The sequence below is a fragment of the Mobula birostris genome, chromosome 9 (genome assembly GCF_030028105.1).
Source record: "Mobula birostris isolate sMobBir1 chromosome 9, sMobBir1.hap1, whole genome shotgun sequence".
NCBI classification, from domain to species: Eukaryota; Metazoa; Chordata; class Chondrichthyes; order Myliobatiformes; family Myliobatidae; genus Mobula; species Mobula birostris.
The window spans coordinates 46,572,820-46,597,303 of record NC_092378.1 but is presented as its reverse complement, the minus strand read 5'-3'; the positions used below and the strand labels follow the sequence as shown (position 1 = coordinate 46,597,303).

General features: G+C 39.2%; 1 protein-coding gene across 4 annotated transcripts in view; it reads left to right on the top strand.

Moving 5' to 3' along the window:
* Positions 1–5,172, top strand: part of caprin2 (caprin family member 2) — a 50,208-nt gene extending 45,036 nt beyond the window's left edge. For 3 of the 4 annotated variants that reach the window (XM_072269419.1, XM_072269418.1, XM_072269416.1), the window contains one exon: positions 4,266–5,172. In XM_072269419.1, coding sequence (XP_072125520.1) covers positions 4,266–4,852 — 587 coding nt within the window. In that variant the 3' untranslated portion in view covers positions 4,853–5,172. The remainder of the gene's footprint in view (positions 1–4,265) is intronic. The other variant, XM_072269417.1, reaches the window with a different exon arrangement.
* The last annotated feature ends 19,312 nt before the right edge of the window (positions 5,173–24,484 follow it).

Here is a 24,484-nt window from a genome sequence, read left to right as displayed (position 1 = left end):
ATCCTTCCTATAGTGAGGCAACCAGAACTGAGCACAGTACTCCCAAGTGGGGTCTGACCAGGGTCCTACATAGCTGCAACATTACCTCTCGGCTCTTAAACTCAATCCCATGGTTGATGAAGGCCAATGCACCATATGCCGCCTTAACCACAGAGTCAACTTGCGCAGCAGCTTTGAGTGTCCTATGGACTCACACCCCAAGATCCCTCTGATCCTCCACAATGCCAAGAGTCTTGCCATTAATGCTATATCCTGCCATCATATTTGACCTACCAAAATGAACCACCTTCCACTTATCTGGGTTGAACTCCATCTGCCACTTCTCAGCCCAGTTTTGCATCCTAATAATGCCCTGCTGCAACCTCTGACAGCCCTCCACACTATCCACAACACCCCCAACCTTTGTGTCATCAGCAAATTTACTAACCCATCCCTGCACTTCCTCATCCAGGTCATTTATAAAAATCACGAAGAGTAAGGGGTCCCAGAACAGATCCCTGAGGCACACCACTGGTCACTGACCTCCATGCAGAATATGACCCATCTCCAACCACTCTTTGCCTTCTATGGGCAAGCCAGTTCTGGATCCACAAAGCAATGTCCCCTTGGATCCCATGCCCCCTTACTTTCTCAATAAGCCTTGCATGGGGTACCTTATCAAATGCCTTGCTGAAATCCATATACACTACATCTACGGCTCTACCTTCATCAATGTGTTTAGTCACATCCTCAAATTCAATCAGACTCTTAAGGCACAACCTGCCTTTGACAAAGCTATGCTGACTATTCCTAATCATATTATACCTCTCCAAATGTTCATAAATCCTGCCTCTCAGGATCTTCTTCATCAACTTACCAACCACTGAAATGAGACTCACTGGCCTATAATTTCCTGGGCTATCTCTACTCCCTTTCTTGAATAAGGGAACAACATCTGCAACCCTACAATCCTCCGGAACCTCTCCTGTCCTCAATAATGATGCAAAGATCATCACCAGAGGCTCAGCAATCTCCTTCCTCGCTTCCCACAGTAGCCTGGTGTACACCCCCTCCGGTCCTGGTGACTTACCCAACTTGATGCTTTCCAAAAGCTCCAGCACATTCTCTTCCTTAATATCTACGTGCTCAAGCTTTTCAGTCTGCTGCAAGTCATCCCTACAATCGCCAAGATCCTTTTCCATAGTGAATACTGAAGCAAAGTACTCATTAAGTACCTCTGCTATCTCCTCCGGTTCTGTACACATTTTTCCAGTGTCACACTTGAAGTATTCTCCTTATTTTTGCTTAGTTTTATGGAAGCAGTATTGGAATTGTCTCACCTTGGTCATATTAAGTTGCTGTGACTTGGCTGCTGGTACACTATTGACAGTTATTCCAGAATTGAAATTTGGGATACTTCAGTTCTTCTCTCTTCCCCCCCCCCCCCATACAGCTATTTAATGTCCTACTCAGTCACTTCAATTTTTGATTGACTTGAATCTTTTTCTCATGTATTCCACCCCCCCCCCCCCATCCCCATCACCACCTACAAGCTCCAGATATTCTAAACCTAAATTCCACTTTGGTGGTGCTGAATCTCAGCTGCAAGCTTTTGCTCTGCATTACAAGGCAGATATTACTAGCAGCTTGCTGTCCTCCAATTGTCATTCCTTCCAGAATCTAATTCCAAATGCAGAACCAAGCACATTTACCAGCACCATTGGAGTTCCTCCTCTCTGGCCCGTACATCCCTGGAACTGAGTAAGTGAAATGTTGAGATGATTTTAGCTGCTGCTGAGGTTGAGGATAACTTAATTCCAGTCTAGTTTTGAGGGAAGATGAGTATTCCTTATTTTAACAATGAGGTAGGTGTTGCACACTATCTACCATATGGACATCACAGGTTTTGGTCCAATGACAACATTAAAGTGGCTCTGTAATGGTGGAATGCAACATGGAAATGGTCCCATAGTGAACAATAACTATCAACCTCTCCCCAATGCTACATTAATCCCATTTTTTCCCAATGTTGCTCCCCCTTGCTACAACACAAGAAGCAATTAGATTTGCCAACTCCTTTGAGATGTGGAAGGGAATTTGTGTGGTCACAGGCAAAAAAAAAAAGTGCATACTCTGCAGATGGCATCTGAGGTCGATATCCAACGTGGGTGTCATGCTGCAAGGCAGTGGCACTGCTAGATGTGCATCTGTGACCTTTCGTCCTCAGTGCCCATAGCTTCCAAACTTAAAACGCCTGATCTGTTTTTTTTCCCTTGTCACTTAACATTTTTGTGAATATCAGGATAGGAAGTAGTAATTTTTTTTTTTGTTTTTAATCCATTTATCCTCTAAGACAATTCTAAGCCTAGCTATTGTAATTTGGGAATTCACAAGTGTGTATAGTAGAGATGTTGGCTAACTGCTCTTTTTATTTGGAAAAGAATTATAACTTCCTACCAACACTTGGGTACCAAAATCTCTGTACCCCCACTTCCTCCCCACAGTAATCCCCAATGCAAAACATATTGTAGTTAGGATTTGGCAAAGCAGTCAAACTTGACTTTTTTTCCCATCTAGAGCAAAATTTTGTAAGCAATCAATGGATTTTTAAGAACAGTGACTAATGATGTGATCTGATGACAAGTTTCCACATACATGAGTTGAAATGTTTGTCAGCTCATCCTCTAACCTAAAATTTATGCTATATGTGCATCACCATACCAGAAAGCTGACATTGTAATAAAGGATAGGTTAGATGTGAATTTCCTTTAGAGTAATGGAAGATGAGATAATCAGTCCATTCCTTTTTAAAATGCATATTAATCTTAAACTCGCTGCCCTATACATTCAGCCTGCTTCCATGAGCAACCAATCTTCCTTGCCTTAATCACAAACTGATGGTATTGTGCCCTAATTTTGCACTTTAAATCATTAATGAACTCTGATCAAAATTGATTCAAAACCTGGGGTTCATAGTTTTCTTTTTTCAGCCATAAACACGAGAATCTTTTGCACTTCAAAGTGAAGCTTGTGTCCACTCAAAATTTGTAATACCACTGAGTGTGACTTGCCCCATACAATGCTTCTTTCAAAAGAAGTGGGCACGGAATTATCAAATCCCCTTAGGGATGCAAATCTTGATCTTGCAATGTACTTAGCTGATCAGTGAAGGTTGCTTCAGAGGATTACATGTGTATGAATAGCAGAGAGATACAACCTGTTGATTAAGCACCCTTGTTTTAGAAGGGATTGGGTGAGAGAAATTGGTAATTGTCAAATGGATGATTCATTGATGCAAGAGACTATTGCAATGTTGTCTTCTAGAAATGTACTTGAGTTGCTCATGATTCAGGTTGTTGGAGAATTTGTATTGTAAAGTGCTAAAAGTGTACTTTTATTTTTTGGAAATGATTTCAATTTTAATCTTTGCAGATCTAAGTTGCCTTGACTTGGAAACAACATTCCCTTACTAGCCCTTCAATCAATTGTACATAGTTTCTTGAAGCACTTGTAAACAGGTGACATTATTTCAATCCACAGAACTAATTTTCCCTCAGTTTGTTGGACCATCACCTAAGCTATAGCTAGTGAAGCTATAAAACGATGTTGACTTAATTGCTGAATGGTCTATAGGTATAGGCAGGGCGTGTTTCTAGAATAGTACTTTTGCTCTAGTGGAAGTGCTCATATATTTCAAGCACAGGTTTTGGCCTTTCTTCCAAACTGAAGGATGTATGGGGTACAGAAGTCACTTTAATTCTAAAATATATTCTGGATGGTTTGCTCCTTGAGGCACTGTCACATTAAAATCATTACTTTTTAAAATCTTTGACTTCTGATCCCACAATAAAGCCACCATTGACCACAAATATCCCACTGTTTCAGTTTATCAGCACATCCTTTCAATCCCTTGATGCCAATAAGGCTCAAATTTAAATGTGCAAGGCCATTTGGCCAATCTTGTCTATGCCTATTGAGTGCTACCCAGCTTAATCCCTTCCCGGTATTACAACTTTTGCTAATACAGATGGTTAATCATAAAGGTGTAGAATGATGCATAAATGCTCAACAGGAACAATTTTGAAGAAATGGCATTGAAAGTATGTCCTGCAAAGCTTTGCTGTTTGAACACTTGTCAGAATTGGTTTCTAAAGCTGCCTTGAAAAAAGTTTGTAATCATGTGGTTTTATTTTGGAGTTCAGAATATGAGTAAGAATTTTTAATGGTTTTGATCAGAAAATGTGATACTACTTTGAGCAGAGTGGAAGATTTCTCAACCCAAACAGGTCTTAATTACTTGACAGCTGGCTGGAGTGATTCATCTCAAGTGAGCAGTCCAGAGCGAGACAACGAGCACGTCAACACGGGGGATTCTGGCCAAGGTGAAACACTAAACATTACTCCAGTGGATATGCCAGTGACCAGCCAAGCTGCCACCCTCTTGCCCGTGCACGTCTATCCTCTTCCTCAACAGATGAGAGTGGCCTTCTCTACAGCAAGGACATCTAACTTTACTCCTGGGTCTCTGGACCAGCCCATTATCTTTGATCTTCTGCTCAGTAACCTTGGAGAAACATTTGATTTCCAGTTGGGGCGATTTACCTGCCCTGTGAATGGCACTTATGTCTTCATCTTTCACATGCTAAAGCTGGCTGTGAATGTACCTCTGTATGTAAATTTGATGAAGAATGAAGAAGTCCTGTGCTCTGCTTATGCTAATGATGGTGCCCCTGATCATGAGACTGCCAGCAATCATGCTGTTCTGCAGCTTTTCCAAGGAGATCAGATCTGGCTGCGATTGCACAGAGGTGCCATCTATGGTAGCAGCTGGAAGTATTCTACCTTTTCTGGATACCTCTTGTATCAGGACTGAAATGTGCTCTATTAGCTAAAATGCTTTGCACTCTGATCTCTGTAACTTTAAAAGGTCACAATTTGAAGTGAGTTGCCAGGGGGTGACTTGTTAAAATGTCACGATAGTTTTCTGGGATTTTGGTTTGCACTGACTGGGCACTTTAACCTGTGATGCCTTGCTAGTAGAACTGCAAATATATTTTGTTACAGAATTTTGTCTTGCACTTCTTCATCTGAGACTATTTATGTGACATTGAATGGATAGGTTTCCTTTGCAAGAGATCCTGCTATTTACAATGCCTCATGGTGCCTCAATAAAGATATTTATTCTGCACTGTTGATTGGTGGTTTTTGAATGGACAATTGTTGCTATATTTTGGGTATGAAGAATTGCAGAATTTTGTACTGTGAAGCTTCTAAACAATTAGAGCATCAAGCAGATCGAAAGCAATATGTATTTTAAAGAGAAACCATCTTGACTATTTACTGTTAAGCCCAAAGTAGTATTCTACTTTCTTCCTGGGGCCATCAGTGCTAATGATATCTTTAGTCACTTTTCTAGTTGTTTCTAAATAAAACATTCATCCCCTCTTCCTTAACAACACCACCCTCCACAAAAAAAAATGCATATGCAAAATCAGAATTTTCACTAAATCTGTATCTGATGCTACAAATTAAACTGACTTAAGTACTTCAACGGGACATTTTCTGAGGAAATCGGTTTCTGACTTGATAAATTTGGAAAGAATAGTTTTCAAACATTTATATATGAAACATGTTCTTTCTAACTTTTGCACCTATCTTGCTCTGCCTGTTGCGTTTTAGCTTGTATTTCTGTGCACCGTACAGACTGCAGAACATACCTAATCTGATGGGTGAGAAAGCTTTCCTTCAGTAGTCAAATCTAACTTTCAAATGTGTGAATAATTTACATTTGACATGACATGAAAACTTCCACTTCAAATTTTAAACAATCTGCAATTCCTCACAACACAGGAGGAATTAGGATTGCAGGTGCAAGTGTACTTGCTATATTTGGTGAATTGTGTTCAGTGTGACATTTTAATTCCATGTTGACATTTTTTTCTGACCAAATAGTACAGATGTTTGCTCCTTCAATGACGTGCTCATTATTTTTGGAGTTGTCTGCCTGTGGAAAGTGCTAACAGAGGAGTTTAGGTGTACTAAAGAATGTATCGAAGTTCTGCAGAATGATGTGTTAATGGAATGCCTCTTCATAGGATTGTTCTAGAATGCCTTTCCCTTTGGAGATTTAGGCCTGTCTCCTTTTTCAATGATCTCACAGTAGGCATCGTTCTGGTGGGGAGAGAGACGATTTGTTACCCCTCTGTCCAGTGCTAAATGGAGGAAATTTAATCTGAACTAAATGATTTTTTTCTTTTAATGCAATTTTTGTTAGTTTTGGAATTCATTCCAGACTTCAGTCTAAAATGGTTCTTTTTCCTACATTCCTCAATATTCTTCCAAAACAAGGTAACCTGCTCTTTAAATTCTGACAAGACACTTGGATAACACTTAAATAGGAAAGGTTTAGAAGGATGTAGGCTAAACTGGGGGTGGTGGGGGGGAGGATGGGACTAGTTTTGGTGGGAATCTTAGTCAGTATGGATGAGTTGAACCAAGGTGTCTGTTTTAATGGTGTATTACTTCTCTATTAGTCAGCCAGACTCCACCTCCAGCAAGATGGTTGAAGCTCTAATCTAGTGAATGAAAAGTCACCATAGTTGATTTATAATAAACATTCTATGTATGTCAAATATATAGAGATAAAATAGTTGTTGCTCTGCAGAGAAAGGAGCTGCATTCTGTAGAAATTGTTGACATTAATCAGAATCTTTTACGTTGATTTAAGGTGTTCTGTTTATTCTCATCTCAACTGTATCCTGCCAAACGAAACAATGTTCCTCGGGACCAAGGTGCACACCACAGTACATACAATTCTCAAAACAATGTAATGTTTCCACAAATAAATTAATAAGGTATATAATCGTCCTAGGGGTGAGAATACATTCAATATAGTTTGCACCTTGTTTTTGCATTATCACCATCTTTTGTAGCTCATTCCTAAACCATTTTTCTTCGACTTACCCCAACACCCGTTTAACTTCCAAAAGTAAAACGGTATGGTGACCAAAGTGGAAGCTGTAACGTTTTACTATTCTATGAACTAGCTCCTAAAATGACAGACACTTACAGATGTATCTTTGCGGTGTATCCAAATGTGTCCAGCTAGGTAGTTCTGAAACCAGGTTTTAAGACTGAGTAAATATAATTAATGATCTTTGCCCATCTGTTCTCTTTCCCTTCCATGCAAATCATCTAGCTTTTTTTTTTAGCTATTTCAACATCTCACTTGAAATTTTCGGTTGAGTGTGGCCCAGAGAGACCTTGGCCCTTCTACTTTTAGAGCTAGAGTTGCCATGATAAGATTTCCATATAATCCTTCACAAAAGATGAAAAATGACTTGTCCAATATCTAATCTAGAACCAGAATGCCTGTTTATGGAAGGATGCAACTTTGTAATGAAGTAATCATGCCTTAATGAGATGGAACATGTCCCATTTGGATACTCTTCAAGTAGGGAACTTTCAAAAATCATAGAAAATAACATAGATCCAAAATGCAAGAGCATTGCAAATCAGAGCAGTGTTCATTGTATGTGCTTTCAAGTTATCAGTGGAATTAAACCTCTTCCTACAAGTTGTGAAGTGATTCAGTGGTGGATGCGAAGTGCTCTTATCCACTAGACTATTAATCATAAAGAATTTGAGTTAAGTATTTGGAAAAATTCCAGTTTGGCAGCTTGGAATTCATTAGATTCTCAGGTTTAAACTAGATTGTGTTTAGGTGTAACTCTTCTGTACTAGTTTAAAAATGTTGTCTTGAGTTCCATTCCGTTTTCTCAATCTCAGCCTGTGATGTATTGTTTTTAAAGGAGGGGTATCTCCATTGATATGGTCTGCTTTCTATACCAATGTTGAATTTTCCATCAATGTTTGATAACTTGATGTTTGCCTTAATTAATTTTTACCTGTCTCTCTGAAGCTTATCCTAGCCCCTCCTGTTCTGTCAAAGTTTTAATACTCCTGTGGTACGCCTTGTGAGATTTTAGTTTATTGAAGATGTATAGTTGTTGCTATTTGTGAATGATGGTAGTTATTTGAGTAGTTATTTTGCAATTTGTTTATGTGTTTCTTGATTTTAACAAAAATTGAGAATGAGTGGAAATCAATTCAACCCGTTTCAAATAATTTAGGATTTTGGCAGTAGAAGACAATTATGTGGTAGATTGTGTAACATAAGGTTGCTGCATGTGGTTTGGTTGTGTTAGTTGCTAGCAACATTGCTTATTAAGTCTATAACTTGAGATGAAACAAACATCATTGAGTTTGTTTGGAACAAATATTTACATTTATTCACTATTGATTTTTTTTTTTACTGAGTGCAGTTTCCAAATGAAAGAAAATACAGTAATCTTCTCTGGGGAGAGCAGATTAATTTTTCAAGCGGAGTCTAACTGCTTAAAACAAATTGATAGATTGTTTAGAAACAGTGGTACTGCTTATGGGGAATATGTCAGGTCGTGCATGGAACCTGCTGCAAGGGATGGTGGTAGAGGCAGATGCATTAGGGACACAGAGACTACTAAATAGGCACATGGATGAAAGAAAAATTGAGGGTTATGTGGGATGGATGGGTGAGATCAATATTAGAGTAGGTCAGGGGTTCCCAACCTGGGGTCCACAGACCTCTTAATAGTATTGGTCCATGGCACAAAAAAAAATTTGGAACCCCTGGAGCAGGTTAAAGAATCAGCACAACATTGTGGGCTGAAAGGCCTGTGCTGTACTGTTTATTCTATGTTCTATCATTTCGTGTCGATACCTTTTTGGTCTCCTAACATCCAGAAGTGTCTTCTCATTCATTAGAGGACATTCGCTTAAATTTAAGTTTGTGGTTGTTTGAACACATGACTAACAGAACTTGGTGGTCTGAATTAAGATTAAGCCGCTGATTTACAGCTAAAATACAAAAATGCTGGAACACAATGCAAATCACAGCATCTGTGCAAAGAGAAACAGTAATCCTTTTTCTCAGCTTGGTGACCAGTTATCAGTTCTAATGGCGTCTTGTCCTGAAAGATTAACTATTGTTTCTCTTCCTTGGATGTTGCTTCCTTGAGTGTTTCTATTTCGTTTTCATTTCAGATTTCCAGCATCTGCAATTTTTTAAAAAATCTTAGTTATTTTAGGACTGTTCTTGGATATCCCATGTTCTCAAATTTAAATTCAATAAAGCAGCAAATGAGCAATTTAAATCCTGTTTTAGCTTGGTAGCTATCGTTGGATTCCTCTCCATTGCTATGCAGTTGAAAGAGTTGAACCATGAAAGGTGTAAAGATATTTAAAGCAAAAGGAGACAATTTAAACAACCCAGCATCTGTTCTCTCCCAAAAGGCAGCTTAATATTTATTAGATAGGAAGAACAGATTTTAGATGTGACTTTGGGTGCTGGGCTTGTGTTTGATTTCCATCTGTTAGTTGTGTCATTGATACAACACTATCCATACTGATCAGACTGAAACATAAGTTTCCATTTCTGTTTTTAAAACTTACTTTAAATCTGCAAATTATAACTGTTTTCTGAAACTAAAACAAAAAAAGTGCATTACCTAGAGACAAAGGTAGGGTGAATGAAAAGGCCATTTAAACATTAACTTTCTCTCCAGATAATGTTAGACCTGGTATCATACTTGATTTCATTTTAGAATGTGCAGTTACGCTATTCTTTCATAAAGCATGTTGGTTTGGGGCATGGCGCTGCATGTCAATTTTCTTAACCAGACTGAACTTCAAAGGTTTCAAATTGATATTTTCTTGAATTTAAAGAGGCACAAGAAGTACTTTAACAGAATTAATGTAGTAAGAGGTAATGTAGTAACGTAGTCTAACTTTTCACACTACCACAACAATCTGATGTAATTGCAATGAAAAATCATCTTCATTTGGGAATATGTTACTGACTGTTAGACACGAAGGACAGTCTGGTTCACTGGCAAGGCCAATTAGTTCATTAATAAGCTTCACTGTATCCACGAGTTGATATTTACCAAATTCTATACAGTATTCAGTTCTGGTCAAAGCCAATTTGTTAAGTTGTGATGCTGAATGCTGTGAAATGAGAGTGAAAGATCTACTAAGTTGTGATTTCCTCATGCAACAATGTTTTCAGTTTGCAGCTTTCTGTAGGTCTGACAAGTGTTAAATCCAGTTTTACACTGAAAGTAAATACTCCAGATGCTGGAAGGCAGAAATAAAAGCATAATGCTGAAGATGAAGCCTTGACTTTATTCATATTCTGTTACTTCATTCTTTCTCTTTTTGTTCTCATTCTACAATAAACATGGCTTTAAATTTGCAACCGGAGATGGCTTAATTTCAGCAGTAAATGAGTTCATAGTGCCTGGCTAGTGCCTGAGAATCACTCACCTACTGAATCTAACATCACATTTATTCTATAGAAATAGGTACAAGTAATTTCTGCACATTTACTTAAACACTTTATCATTCCATCTCATCCAATCAACATATCCTTTTTCTTGTAAACATCCCCTGTACATTTTTTTGCCTCGACTACAGAATGTATCTGCTGAACAATCAATGGGCTGTGCAACCAGGACCTTGTGATAAACGGTAGTGTCCCTATGTTTCAGATATTTGAAGTCCTTGGTAACTAACTGAAGGATACCATTGCCAATATTTATCTTGAATTCTTTGTTAATCTATGGTACTGAATGGGAAGGAACAGGTTGGAAACTAATACTCAATGTATACTGTTTCTGTATCTATACATATTATTAGACCAAATCTTCTGATGACTAGGAAGTTTTTGGACCATATTGCTTGTTGTCACTCTTAACAGAAGGCTCTCTTCCAGTTGATTGATTTGGCCCTACAGTATTTGGGGTCTTCCTGATGCTGTGGTCACTCTTGTCTTTGAATGACCTTAACAAGAAACTGCCCTCAGGATCACTGGCTATAAAGTTATTGCAATGTCTGTGACCAGCAAATAATGGAGAAAATGAACTCCATGCCTCCAGTCAGATATTACTATTTTCAAAAACCTTTGTTTAGTTACCTTTTGAAAATATTCTGTCATGATCCATGAAGAATTAAATGGCTGGCACCCAAACTATAAAGCAGAACCACAAATTTCTGAAATACAAATACATATACGAATTAGTAGAGCCAGTTAGATTAGACAGTTGAAGGTGTGGGTGAAGAGGCTTCAATTTGAGGTTCAAGCAGAACATCTGGGGGGGGGGAATGGGAGCTGTGGGTTTGTTGGGTTCGTTTCACTGAATTAGGGATAAAATAACCAATAATGAGTTTCAGTAAGAGTTTAACTAGATAGTGGTGAGAGGCTCATGCAAGTGAGGGAAATTTTAGAAAGCTGAAGAGAAAACAAGGTGATAATACAGGGGAACAAAATATGTAATGATGACTAGCATCAAGTGCATGTAAACTTAATACCTCCCAATTATATTCAGGATTGGGGAAGTGTATTTCTTAAAAAAAACTTGATGGCATATTGCATTCATAACAATATAGTTAAATTTGCAACGTGTTTATTTCTATATGTATATTGCCCAATAGCTGTTTTACAAGGTTAGGAGATAAATATTCCGGGATACATTTCGAGAGGTAGATAGCATTGGTAAAAGAATGGGATATAGGTAGCAGAGAAATGACCTTCATGTGGAAAATCAGTGGGTTACATCAGTATGGGTGGAACTAAGGGGAAACCAGCATTTGTAAGAGTCTTCAATAGGTCCTCAGATGGAGTGGCAATGTAGGGCAGAGTAAAATCAGAAAATTAGTAGCAGGTGTAGACAGATAATGTAGACGTCATAACGATCTTTAACATAAGCAAGTAAACAAAAATATGTATTTTAAAGAACCAACAGCAGAGGTGTTTTCTAGATCTAGTATCGTGAAATTAAGGTTTGGTCATAATGGAGTCTTGCAGTTAAGGGTTCTTGAAGCATGATCATAACATGGAGGAAATTATTTACAATTTTAATTTAAAAATCTAAATAAAGCAAATTATAAGGATGAAGCACAGGTTTGCTGTGGTATATGATGGTATCTATTCTAAAAGGTATTGAAGAAGAGGAGTTAAAGATAATATTAGATCATAATCTTGCCAAAAAAGAGAAGCAAAGTGGACAGTTGAGAAAACACAATAAGTCAGCATAGCAGGGTGAAGAAACTAATAAGGGAGAGTACCAAACGTACCTAACAGAATCAGAAAAACTTAAAATATTTTACTCTACAAAAGTTGATGTGGATCCATTGAGGAGTAACACTAAAAAGAGTAATGAGGAAATGGCAGTGGCATAAATATATTCTGTGAATTTATATGAATTATAGAAAACCTCCAAGAAGTAATGGAGAATAATAGGTCCAAAGGTAGTGCAGAACTGAAAGGGAATTGTTAATAAATCAAAATAATATTAGAGAAAGGGGATTGAAAGCTAATAGATCCTCAAGGCATGATGAATTGTGTCCTGAGGTCCTTTAATGTGTTGGTGATAGATGTTGGAGATATGCCTTTGCAAATTCCACAGATTTGAAAACAATTTTCACAGATTATAAGATTGCAAATATAACTCCAAAAAAGATAAAAGAACATGAGAGTAAAAATTAGCAACTACAGATTAATTAGCCTGACTTGCGTTATAATGAAACTCCTTCAATCTACTAAGGAAATGGAAGAGTGCAATTGGGAAATAATAGGATTAGATAGAGTTAGCATGTTTTTTTTATCAAGGGGAACAGCGTGCTGAGGGCAAGGTAGGAGTGGAACACAATGGACAAGTGTGGAGTGACATCGTGTCTTAAATCAGGATAGAGTTAGGTGAGCTGATGCAAGGGATTATTATGTAGTTAAAGTGCAAAATGTAGCTTAAATATTGGAGTGAACAACGCTGAAAAGGTGGGTAAACAGGAATATTTCCTATCCAGCCAGTTCCCTGACAGATTTTCCCACTTTCCGGGTGTGCTGATGCTGTCTGGTGCAACCAGAGTAGATGGAAGCAGGAATACTGTACAGCGGGGAAGTAAGCACGGGAACGCTGAGCTCTGCAGTGTTCCGTATCACCGTGCAGGCACTCTGGTATCGGATTCCTGAGGAAGGAGAGGTGCTAGTAGGCTTCTGTTTTATTTATTGAGATACAGTGCAGAATAGGCCTTTCTGGCCCTTGGACTCATGCCACCTAGCAGGCAACCTCCAGTTTAATCCTAACCGAATCGCGTGACAATTTATGACGAACAATTAACCTACTGACTGGTACATGTTTGGACTATGGGAGGAAACCAGAGCACCCGGAGGAAACAAGCAGGGTCACAGGGAAAATGTACAGGCTCCTTACAGACAGCGGTGGGAATTGATCCTGTGTGGCTGGTACTGTAAAGCGTTGTGCTAACCATTTTTTTTTACCATGCCCCGTGCCGCCCTAGGGGCCACTGTATTTGCGTGGTTGGACCGGGACAAGCTACTGGAGATGCTGATACCCAGGAACTTGAAGCTCTCAACCACTTCCACCTCAGCATCGTTATGTAAACAGGAGTCAACAATCAGTTCTTTTGTTTTGCCGACATTGAGAGAAAAGTGGTTTTAATGACACCATGTCACGTGACTCACTATTGCCTCCCTTTTCCCGACTGATCATTATTTGAGATTTGACCCACGACAATGAACTTGTAGATGGAGTTAGAGCTGGATCTTGTCATGCAGTCATGAGTGTATAGTGAGTAAAGTAGGAGGCCATGGACACAACCTTGTTGGGCACCATTTTAGAGGATAATCATGGTGGAGGTGTTGCTGCCTGGCCTTGCTGATTGTGGTTTAGGAGGTCAAGGATCCAGTTGCAAAAGGAGTTATTGAGTTTGGAGGTACGTTTGCTTGGAATTATGGTATTGAGGGCAGAGCTGTAGTCCATAAATAGCAGTCTGATGTAGGTGTCTTTGTTATATAGATGCTTCAAAGATGAGTACAGATCCAGAGAGATGGTGTCCACCAAAAATGAGTGCAGGTCCCAAGAGATGGTGCCCGCCAAAGATGAGCGCAGGTCCTCAGAGATGATGTCGGCCATGGACCTGCATTAGTAGTAGACAAGTTGCAGTGGGTCAGGTGGGTTAACATCCCCTCTGAAAGACTTGTATCTGTGCTAAAGCAACATTCCCCCAGCACCACATTGGAGTGTTGTCCCAAACCATTGATTCAAATCTCTGCAGTTGGACTTGAACCCACAACCTTCAGTTAGATTCATTTTCATTATACATTACAATGGTATGACAGCGGAGCAGTCAGATATTCTGCCATTTGCACCTGATAACTGGAGCCTTTGAATTGGTACATTGTACGAGGGGCTTTGAGCAGAAAAGTCAAACTTACTGACCCGGCTCATTTCTTTTTGCAGGTCATGGCACCTTACCACAAATAAGAAAGACGCATGAATAAATTACCACCACAGTCAAGTTTGCATAATTTTACAGTTTACAGTATACATTTCCCACAATGAGATACAATAGACAAACAAACAGCATTTTGTTGGCACTAATCATGCCCTCTCCCATGTCATTAAAGGATATACAAGGCACATTTTTATTCTGATTCTCTTTACTGCTCAGATTTGAGGGAAATTGAACTTCATCTCGTGAAAGTTTTGGAAATTAAAGTAAAACATGGTGTCTTGAGGGTGCATGGATTATCATGCCAGTTGTATGAGGTACAACCATTACTCAAGTGTTCAAAGTACATATTGTGGAGATGTTTTGTGTATGACAGCCTCACTGTTGATGCCTTGCTTACATTTAAACCGGTACAGTATTTTTACTCAAACTAGTATGACTAAAGGTGCAATGTTCTTTGTATTGCAATTCGTATTTTATTTCCTCTGAAGAATGCGATCCCTGCCATCATCTGTTTAACTGAAACGGAAATCCGGTGTAAATCTTGCCTTATGTAAGGGGTGTAATCTTTGACTGTTGAGACATCTTAGATTTTTACAGGAAGCAGTCCATTTGCTGTTTCCTGGATAGAAATATATATTGTTTACCACTGTTCAAATGTATGTCAGAAAAAGACAATAAAATATTCTCTCAAAATTTGGGTACTGTAGATAAATGAAGTACTCAAATGTATGCCTTACCCACCCTTTTGTTGTCTTTATCTTCCGTACTGAAAAGTGCCTTTGAAAATGAAGGTAATTGTCTGCTGCAGGTGCGGAGATCCAGTAAGCTGTGTGTAATTACCCGTGTGCATTTTTGTGTGATTCTTCTCAATGTCAAATTAGATTAAGGACTTATTCTTGGATAAGTAAACAAAAATAATTACATCCAAAAGATTATGTTTTGTAACTCCAAAACATAAAAACTAATTGAAAGGAAACACAAAGCTAGAAATGCAGGTCTAACTTCGTTTTTACTTTAAGCAAGGCGCACGCATATGACATGGAGGTGTGATGATGTATGTCATTTACATACTTTTACATAAAACCTGTAATTATTTAAACAAACAAAAATGGTTAATCAAATAATATATTTACAATATTACTCAAATATTACTGAAAAGTTAAATACAACACAAATAGGATACACTTTTGTTTTTTGGGAATAAATTATATAGGTTATTCACCTCCCACTAAAATAGATTATAACTGCTCTTTACATCAGTGTTATTTCTTTGTCTTGACATGATTGCTTAGCAAAAGACCAGAAATAACATTTTTGATTTTTTTCCCCATTAACCTAATCTCAAAAAATCAGCTAGAAAAATGGTGTAAAAGTTCCATTTTTTATGTGTGAAAATGGCTTCAGATGTTAATATTGAAAGGCTTTGCTCTAATTTTAGAGGCTATCCTCGGGACAGGGAAAACTGACCTGGTGGCTACAAAGAGCATCCATTAAGTGAGAGAATTTAATGGTCTTCATTTTCGCAAAACTAGTCTGACAATCTAATATACTTTCCCCAACAAATTAGTTGAGTGCCTCTAACAGTATCTTGCTGCCTGCTGAACAATTCAGACATTTCTTCATCTCAAGTAAATCTAGCAGTCATAATTACAATTGCATTAAAATAAAAAAAATTGCATTAAAGATTCTTCATCTTAATATAATGCTAAATATTATAACTAGCTTTAAGCACATACTGGGCAGGTTTAGCTATGAACACAACTGTACTTAAGGCTTGAGCAATACTTTCATACGCCTAATATTTAGTACAAATTTGATACTTTGTTACTTGTTGGACCTTGTCTGGTAAGGCAGAATTAATCTTCAAGGTGAGAATGACAAGTGATTTACTGCAAAGATTCTTTAAACATAATGAGCACAATGCCCTGAGAAAGGTAAATTGGTAATTCAGGACTAGGATTTCTCTGACGAGAATGTTATGATGGCTCTAGATTCAATTTCATCTGCTGCTGTATTTACGTTGAACACTTTCTTTTGATATATATCTGTTTCCTCACTCTCACTTCCAGCAATCTCTTGTCCTTTAAATTTTGCCACAATAGCTATCTCTGCCATCATTACATATCCCTACAATATACATTAAAAAATAACCCAGCCCTGACATCAGTTGTTCTAAATTACCACCCCATCTTCAACTCTTTTTTTGCCTCGTTTTGAGAACATGTTGTCTTCCAAATCCATATGTAACTTTTTAAAAACTTCATGTTTCATGCTCCTCAATTGGTTTTGCACCCTAGTACCAACATGACCTTTATTGTTATCACCACTGATATTCTGTGTGGCAGTGACCGTGGCAAAATCTCTCTTCCTCAGGCTTTGATTGGATTAACCACACTGTATTCCTAATATGGGGGTATATGGGATGTCCATGGAGGTGTAGCACCTCCAGTGAAGAGGTCTGTCTTGTCCATTCCGGGGAACCTCATTGACTTTTGGATCCCACCAGACACCCAGCTCTCATCTGTGGCTCCAAGTAGCTGCTTGCAGGCGACAGCAGCCACACCCCAGTACACCACTTCAACTAGCAGGCTAAACCAGGTGAGGGTGGCTGGGTGGGTGTCATGCCCCAATGAAGTAGAGACATGCCTGTCCTAGCATAGGAAGTCAGCTCTGGCCAACTGCGCAGATGAGATCATCGGAGATCCAACCAAGAAGGCAGTTCTTCAGCACTTTGTTTTGAGTGAAGGGCATAGCAAGGCACAGAAGTAGTTGTGGTCATCCACGGTAACCAAGGAAGACCCCAGTTATGATGACTAATCGTACCATTGGCCTCGGACGCCTGTGGTTGAGCGAGTGGAGCTGCCCCAGTGCATAGCTTTACCACTTTAAAAACCTTCCCGTACTGGTGTCCTGTCATTGTTGAATACAACAGACAACCTCCTAATACATCTCCTCTTAAATCTAGCTAGGTATATTGGCTTTTCCATTTGAATTCTAGTCAGTGAATTCCATTTCCTCTGAAGCCTCCCAACTACACCCGCCTCCAAAGAACTATTCTTGAATCTCCTGTTTCTTATCTACATGCTGCCCTTTAGTGAGATTATTTGCAAATCTAATATTTACAATGACCAACCATACTTAACTCCTCCTTATCACCTCTCTCAACTCTTACACTGTCTTTGTTTTTTTTTCTCTATCCACACTGTTTCTGATACTAAATCAGAAATGTCCTTAAATGAAGTAGAGGGAAATTAAGTCATTGCCTTTGGTTCCCTTCCCTGACCACTATAACTCATAGAGTACTGTAACCAATGAGATCTATGATTGCTTCAATTCTGTTATTTAGGATTTTCAATTTTAAGTGCCTCAGCAACGATAACCATACATCCACCGCTCTTGTTGTATGTTTTCAAATCATTTCTCGAAACTCTAGCTCTCTGGCATTCTTTGAAGACGCTACTTAAAACTCAAACTAAAGCAAACTTTTGGTCACCCCTTCTGATACTCTTGTAGCTAGGTGTCAAATTTTTGCAGTTTACATTTTTGTTAATCACCTCATGATTTTTTTCCCCTTTCTGAATAAATGTAGGTGTGTTTAATATTCACAACACGCTGGAGGAACTCAGCAGGTTGGGCAGCATCCGTGGAAACGATCAGTCAACGTTTCAGGCCAGAACCCTTCGTCAGGACTGAAGAGGGAAAGGCAGAGGCCCTATAAAGAAGGTGGGGGGAGGGTGGGAAGGAGAAGGCTGGTAGGTGCCAGGTGAAAAACCAGTAAGGGGAAAGATAAAGGGGTGATGGAGGGTATAGGCAGGAAAGGTGAATGTGTTGTGAGTGTTGCTTTGACCCCAGCATCTGCAGAGTAGTTGGTGTGTTTAATATAATGCTCACTCTCTCCCATCTTTGTTAATTAATGTTAACAGTAGGTTGTGTTGCCCAGAAGTAGTCCTCTCCACGAGCCGTAGCTTACAATTAAAAACATGTTGGATGTGAATAGTACGTTTCAGTGTCAGCCTTGCACCAAAGTTATCAACGATTTGTGCCTGATTTCTGTAAGTCTTCAATTTTATGAATTCAAAATTGGCTTGTAGGTAGGAAGCAGAGTGTGATGGTTGAAGGATGTTGAAAGCCGGTGACTTAGAGGTGTTTTGCATGGGTTGGTGCTCAGATCATTATTTTGTTATGTGAATGCACAAGGTTTGAACAGAAAGTTAATGGATGACACAAAATTAGGAGGTGGTATTAATAGTGAAGAAGGTTACTGTAGATTACACTGGGAACTTAATCAGTTAGGGCAGTGGGCCAGAGCAAGGCAAATGGATTTTAATACAGATAAGTGTGGGGTGATGTATTTTGGAAAGTCAAACCAGCATAAAGGACATGCTGAGAACTATGATTCTATGAACACAAACGATGGCACGGTAGCTTAATAGTGCAATGCTTTACAGCACCAACTGTAAGATCGGGGTTTGATTCCAGTGCTTTCTGTAAAGAGTTTTTATGTTTTCTCTGTGGCTGCATGGGTTTTCTCTGGATTCTCGGGATTCTTCCCACATTCCGAAGATTTATGGTTAGGGGTAGTAAGTTGTGGGCATGTTATGTTGTTGCCAGAAGCACAGCAACACTTGCAGGCTGCCCAGCGCAATCTTATTGCTGATTTGATGCAAATGATGCATCTCACTGTATTATTTTGATGTACATGTGATAAATAAAGCTAAGCTCATGAATGGTAGGGCACTTTTGAGTATAATGGAACAAAGGGACCCAGGAGTACAAATGATTAGTTGAAAGTGTTGCAGGTAGACAGGGTGGTGAAAAAGACAATCAGATGTTAGGACAGATGTTGCAGTTGTTGGTGAGGCTGCACTTGGAGTGATGTGTGCAGTTTTGGTTACCCTGTTATAGGAAAGATCTGGTTAAACTGGAAAAAGTGCAGAAAAGCTTCAGAAGGATGTTGCCAGGTTAAGGGGCCTGAGTTATAGGGAAGGTTTAGCCACGATAGATCTTTATACCTTGGAGAAAGGGGAATGAGGAGCGACCTTATATAAAAGTTTAAAACTATGAGAGGCATAGAAAAGATTGATGGTAACTGGGTAGAGGAATCCAGAACTCGGGGTCATAGATTTAGAGTGAGGGGGAAAGATTTAAAAGGGACCTGAGGGCCAACTTTTTTCATGCAGAGGTTGGTGACTATATGTAACAAGCTGACAGAGGAAGTGGTTGAGGCAGGTACAATAGTATCATTTAAGAAGTACTTTGATAGGTACATGGAAAAAAGTTCAGAGGAGCAGTCTTAGAGGGATATGAGCCAAATGCAGGAAATTGGGCTAGCTGGTTGGTATGGACTCTTCGGTTAAAGAACTTGTATCTGTGCTGCATTACTCTGCAGATGGGAAAGATGATCTCAGATTCGATACCCATAGCTAAAACTACAAATATAGTTCATTGTTAGAATCAAAATATGATTGCAGAAAAAACACTATTGTTTTAACTTCAAGAATTTAAATTATTTTACAATAGAGCATAAAGTGGAATTGGGCCTGGGCCTTTCACATGTAAGCAGACCTGAGTTGAAGAGTTGAGGTTTGCTTCAGTGTTCGTCAAAAAGATAGGTCTTTCTGAAAACATATTCCATGATATTTTCCCTAATGGCTAACTGGAAGAAGTCTCCAAGAACATTCTCGTCCTAGTGCCTAAGAACAGAAACATTTGCTACTGTGTTCATCTGAAAGTACTGAGCGGATAATGCACCCTGGCTTCCTCTTAAGATTAATGACTCACAGAAATCTGTTGATTTAATTCACTCCAGGAAATAGTATGAAGTGCAGGTTCAACAAAGAAATGTGACCGGACATATCCAAACTGTGGTGTTAGAGACTTAACGCAAAACAAGCATATCTGTAGCCAAAACGTTCCATTACAGTCACAACATTGGCAACTATCCAATACTGTGAGGTTACCTGGAAATGCCTTGTCCACAAAACATCAGGACAAATCCAGTCGAGCAAACAAGTGCTTCCACAGTTCGTTTTCACCAGCAAAATTATGGAAAATTAAAGCAATATTTATTCACTATTAACCTGCTTAATTGTGTTTCACCAGGTCCATTTGCATCTTGGTTATATTTTCGCCTTGATCCAGGATTGGATAAATAAAGTAAACTCTGAAGCAAATTGAGTAAATTCCCTTGAAATCAAGGCAACATTTGTCAGAGTGGGTAGAAAAGAATCATTATAAAACTAAGCCAACAGTAATGTCTCTGGAGTTGTACTTTGAACAAAGGAATATAGTTATGATGATTGGAGGCCAATTATCTTAGCCCCAAAACATTACTGCAACAGCTCCTCAGGGTAGTGGCCTACACCCAGTCATTTTCAGCATTTAACAATCTCGGGAATTACTACTGACCAGAAATTAACTGCATCAGCCACATGGGTATGCTGGTTATAAGAGTAGGTCAAAGCAGCCAAATTGCTACACCTGCCCATTCACCTCCCCCTCCACTCGTGACCCCAGACGGTCCTTCCAGGTGAGGCAATACCTCACCTGCAGATCTGCTGGGGTCATCTACTATGTCTGATGTTCCCAATAAGGCCTCCTCTACGTTGGTGAGATCCATCATAAATTGGAATTTCCCAGTGGCTAAACATTTTAATTCTGATTCCCACTCCTGTTCTGACATGTCACATCTCTTGTGCTGAGACAAGAACACCCTCGGGGTGGAGGAGCAACACCTTATATCACATCTGTGTAGCCTCCAATCTGATGGCATGAATATCCATTTCTCTTTCTGGTGAAAAATGCTTTCCCTCCCCTTCCCCTCTTCTATTCCCCACTCTGGCCTCTAACCTCTTCTGACCTACCTATCACCTCCCCTTTTTCCCATTCTCCTATGATCCCTCTCCAATTTAAAATCCTTCCTCTCCTGCCCTTTATCTTTCCTACCCACCTGGCTTCACCTATCATCCTCTAGCTATTCTCTTTCCCCTTCCCCCCCTTTTTATTCTGGCGTCATCCTTTCCAGTCCTGAAGAAGGGTCTCGGCCCAAAACAGCAACTGCCTGACTTGCGTTGCAAAGGCATGCTGTACTGCATTGAGTACTTCACTTTTCTTTTCAAATCTTTTTATTATTATATACCGAAAAAAATAACGAGTACATTGAAGTAAAACACTTACAATGTTTCAAAAAAGACATTATCTTAAAGATTGAAAAAAATTTTGTGATAGCAGAAAAATGAGAGAAAAAAAGAACCCATTAGGTGTACAACCCTGGAGTCATGCGTCATACAAAAAGCTTCTAAAAATAAACATCAAACCGCCAGTACTTCACTTTCCAACATCCCAAAGCGTTTCCACCATCTACAAAGAATATCAGGAGTGACGTGGAATACTCTCCACTGGCCCGGATGAATGAAGCTCCAACAACATTTAAGAAGCTTTAACACCGTTCATGACAAAGCATCTCTTAATTGGCATCCAATCTGCCATAAGTGTTTGCTGTTATATAGGGAAACCCAAAAAATGCTGTTTTGAAAATATTACAACTGAAAATTTTGCTTTATGTAACATATAATATGAGATGACCCACAACACCATTGTAACATCCATGAAAATATTATAAAACATTGTGTGTACATTGAATTCAAACAACTTGGGTTAAAACTTTCAATTCAGAACAAGTTTACAATATTATGTAAATGAGAGCATATGGTTCAGGCATTTTATGCTTGGGTCAAGTAACTATTTACATAATGTAGTATAAACAGTTTGCCCAAGGATAATTGTTTTAAATTTTGGGACTTCACAAGTTTAAATTTCTGGCTGTCTGATAAAGTTCATCTTAGCAGGTTATAAGTGAATACATTGATTGTCAATATTCCACCATTTTCATATAAGAAGTGAAGAGACTAAAGTTGTCCTGGAGTTGATTTAAATTTCAAGTTTTTTTTATGATAGGACTGCAGAATTCCTTAAGAAATCGGTTATTTCTTAACGTAAACAACAAATGCTGTATTTCATTATTTACTGAATTAGAATTCCTTTGGTAACTGAATTGGTTAACTATATAAGGTAGCTATTTTCATGTACTTCTTCCAAATGACATTTAATAAGGACTGCTGATTCATCAGGTGATGGAGAGGGGCAGGTAAAAGATTGCACAAGGTTTCCATGTCCATATTTGAACTGAAGTCCAAAGATTTCATCGTGTTTAAAGTCATAATTGAAAATTCCTGGGACTATTACCTTCCAACTGTTTACTGCTAAACTATAGGGCTGGAATCATAAGATTATGGGAGCACGAAAAACTGCAGATGCTGGAAATCTATAACTAGAGTACAATGCTACAAATGTTCAGCATGAAGCAGCAACTATGAAGAGGGGAAATGGAATTGATACTTATCTTCATATCCACTGAGAAGGTGCTGGAGCTTAATAATCAAAGAAGAAATTGGTCATTCAGAGAAGTTCAAGATAATCAAATCAAAATTGCTAGAGTTCTTTGTGGGTGTAATTAAGCAGAGTCAGTAGAGTGGAATCTGTAAATGGTAGTGTATTTGTATTTTTGAAAAGGTGCTTCATAGGTTAATGTACAGGAGTTAGAATTCATATTATAAGGGAAAACATTTAAGATGACTGTAGATCATGATGTCAAGGTAAAATTACTTTGAAAACTGCCAGTTGGAGACAGAAAAAAAGCAGATTGAATTAGAAAAGCACAACCATATCTGAAATTATTAATTTCAATATTAAGACTGAGGGCATCAATGCAGATGGATGGAAAATGAGGTGTTGCTCCTTGTAAGATGGTCCCATTTGCCTGGGGTCAGCCATATCCCTCTGAACATTTCCTATCCACGCATATATCTGTCAAATATTGTTAATATACCTGCCTCAACCAGCAGCTGGCAGTTCATTCCATATACTAGCCATTCTCTGGGTGAAAAAGATGCCCCTCAGGCTCCTATTAAATCTTTCTCCACTCATCCTAAACCTCAACCCTCTAGTTCTTGATTCTCCCACACTGGGAAAATGACTGTAGGCCCTCATGAACTCATACACCTCTATGTTAACACCCTCATTCTTCAAAGATCCAGTCAATAAAGTCCCACCCTGCTCAAACTCTATCCAAAACTGGAGTCCAGAAAAGGCTGTTTCCTTTCAATGTCCCAGTTCACGCTTCCATCTTCATTTTCTCTTGATACTTGGGAGATTCAACATCTCCCTTTTTATCTTTACCCTGCTCACTGTCCAGGGACTTAGTCCTTCCAGATGAAGCAGCAGTTCACTTGCAACTCCCTTCTAGTTGAGTGCATTACACTGGGTGTTCAACACATGATCTCACCCGCACTGGAGAAACTGAACACAAGTTGAGTGACTACTTTCTGGAACATCTCTGTTAATCATAGTGGTTCATGTAGCGCTATTACAGCACCAGAATCCAGGTTCAGTTCCACTGCAATCTAAAAGGAGTGCATGGGGTTGAGTGGGAACCGGGATCACACATGATGGAATGGCGGAGCAGACTCGATGGGCTGAATGGCCTACTTCTGCTCGTATGTCTTATGGTCACTTTTGCCTTCTATGTACCACGTTATAGTCGTAGCTTTGAGCAACCTTTGAAGGTAATATTCCAGATTATTATCGATTTAAATTCCTCAGGCGAAGTGGTAGGATTCCCACTTACGCATAACCATATATGACAACATTTCTCGCACAAGTCAGCTGGAAATACCAACTATTATTGAACAGGGGAAATCCTGTAGATGCTGGAAATCCAAAGCAACACGGAGATCTGAACTGTTTAGGCAGCATCCATGGACATGAACAAAACGTCGATGTTTTATGATTGAAGTCAGGAACTTGCCTGGCTATCTGCTGGGTGCCCTGCAGGGTGCTCTTTGCTGCCGAGACCACAAACGTTCTTCTCAAAAAAAAACTATAGGGTTGACCCGCCTGTCAGACGCCCGTGGCCAAACGCTTGCTTTTGCCCCGCAATGACGTCACGCCAACCCGCTGGAGGGGCAAGATGGCCACACGTTACCGGGGCGACCGGGGTTGGCGTCTGTGGGAGGGCACCAGCCGGTTAAATGTTGTGTTTCGCGCCTCCTCTGAGTGACGCACGGTGACGCGATAGTGCGGAGGGAGGAAA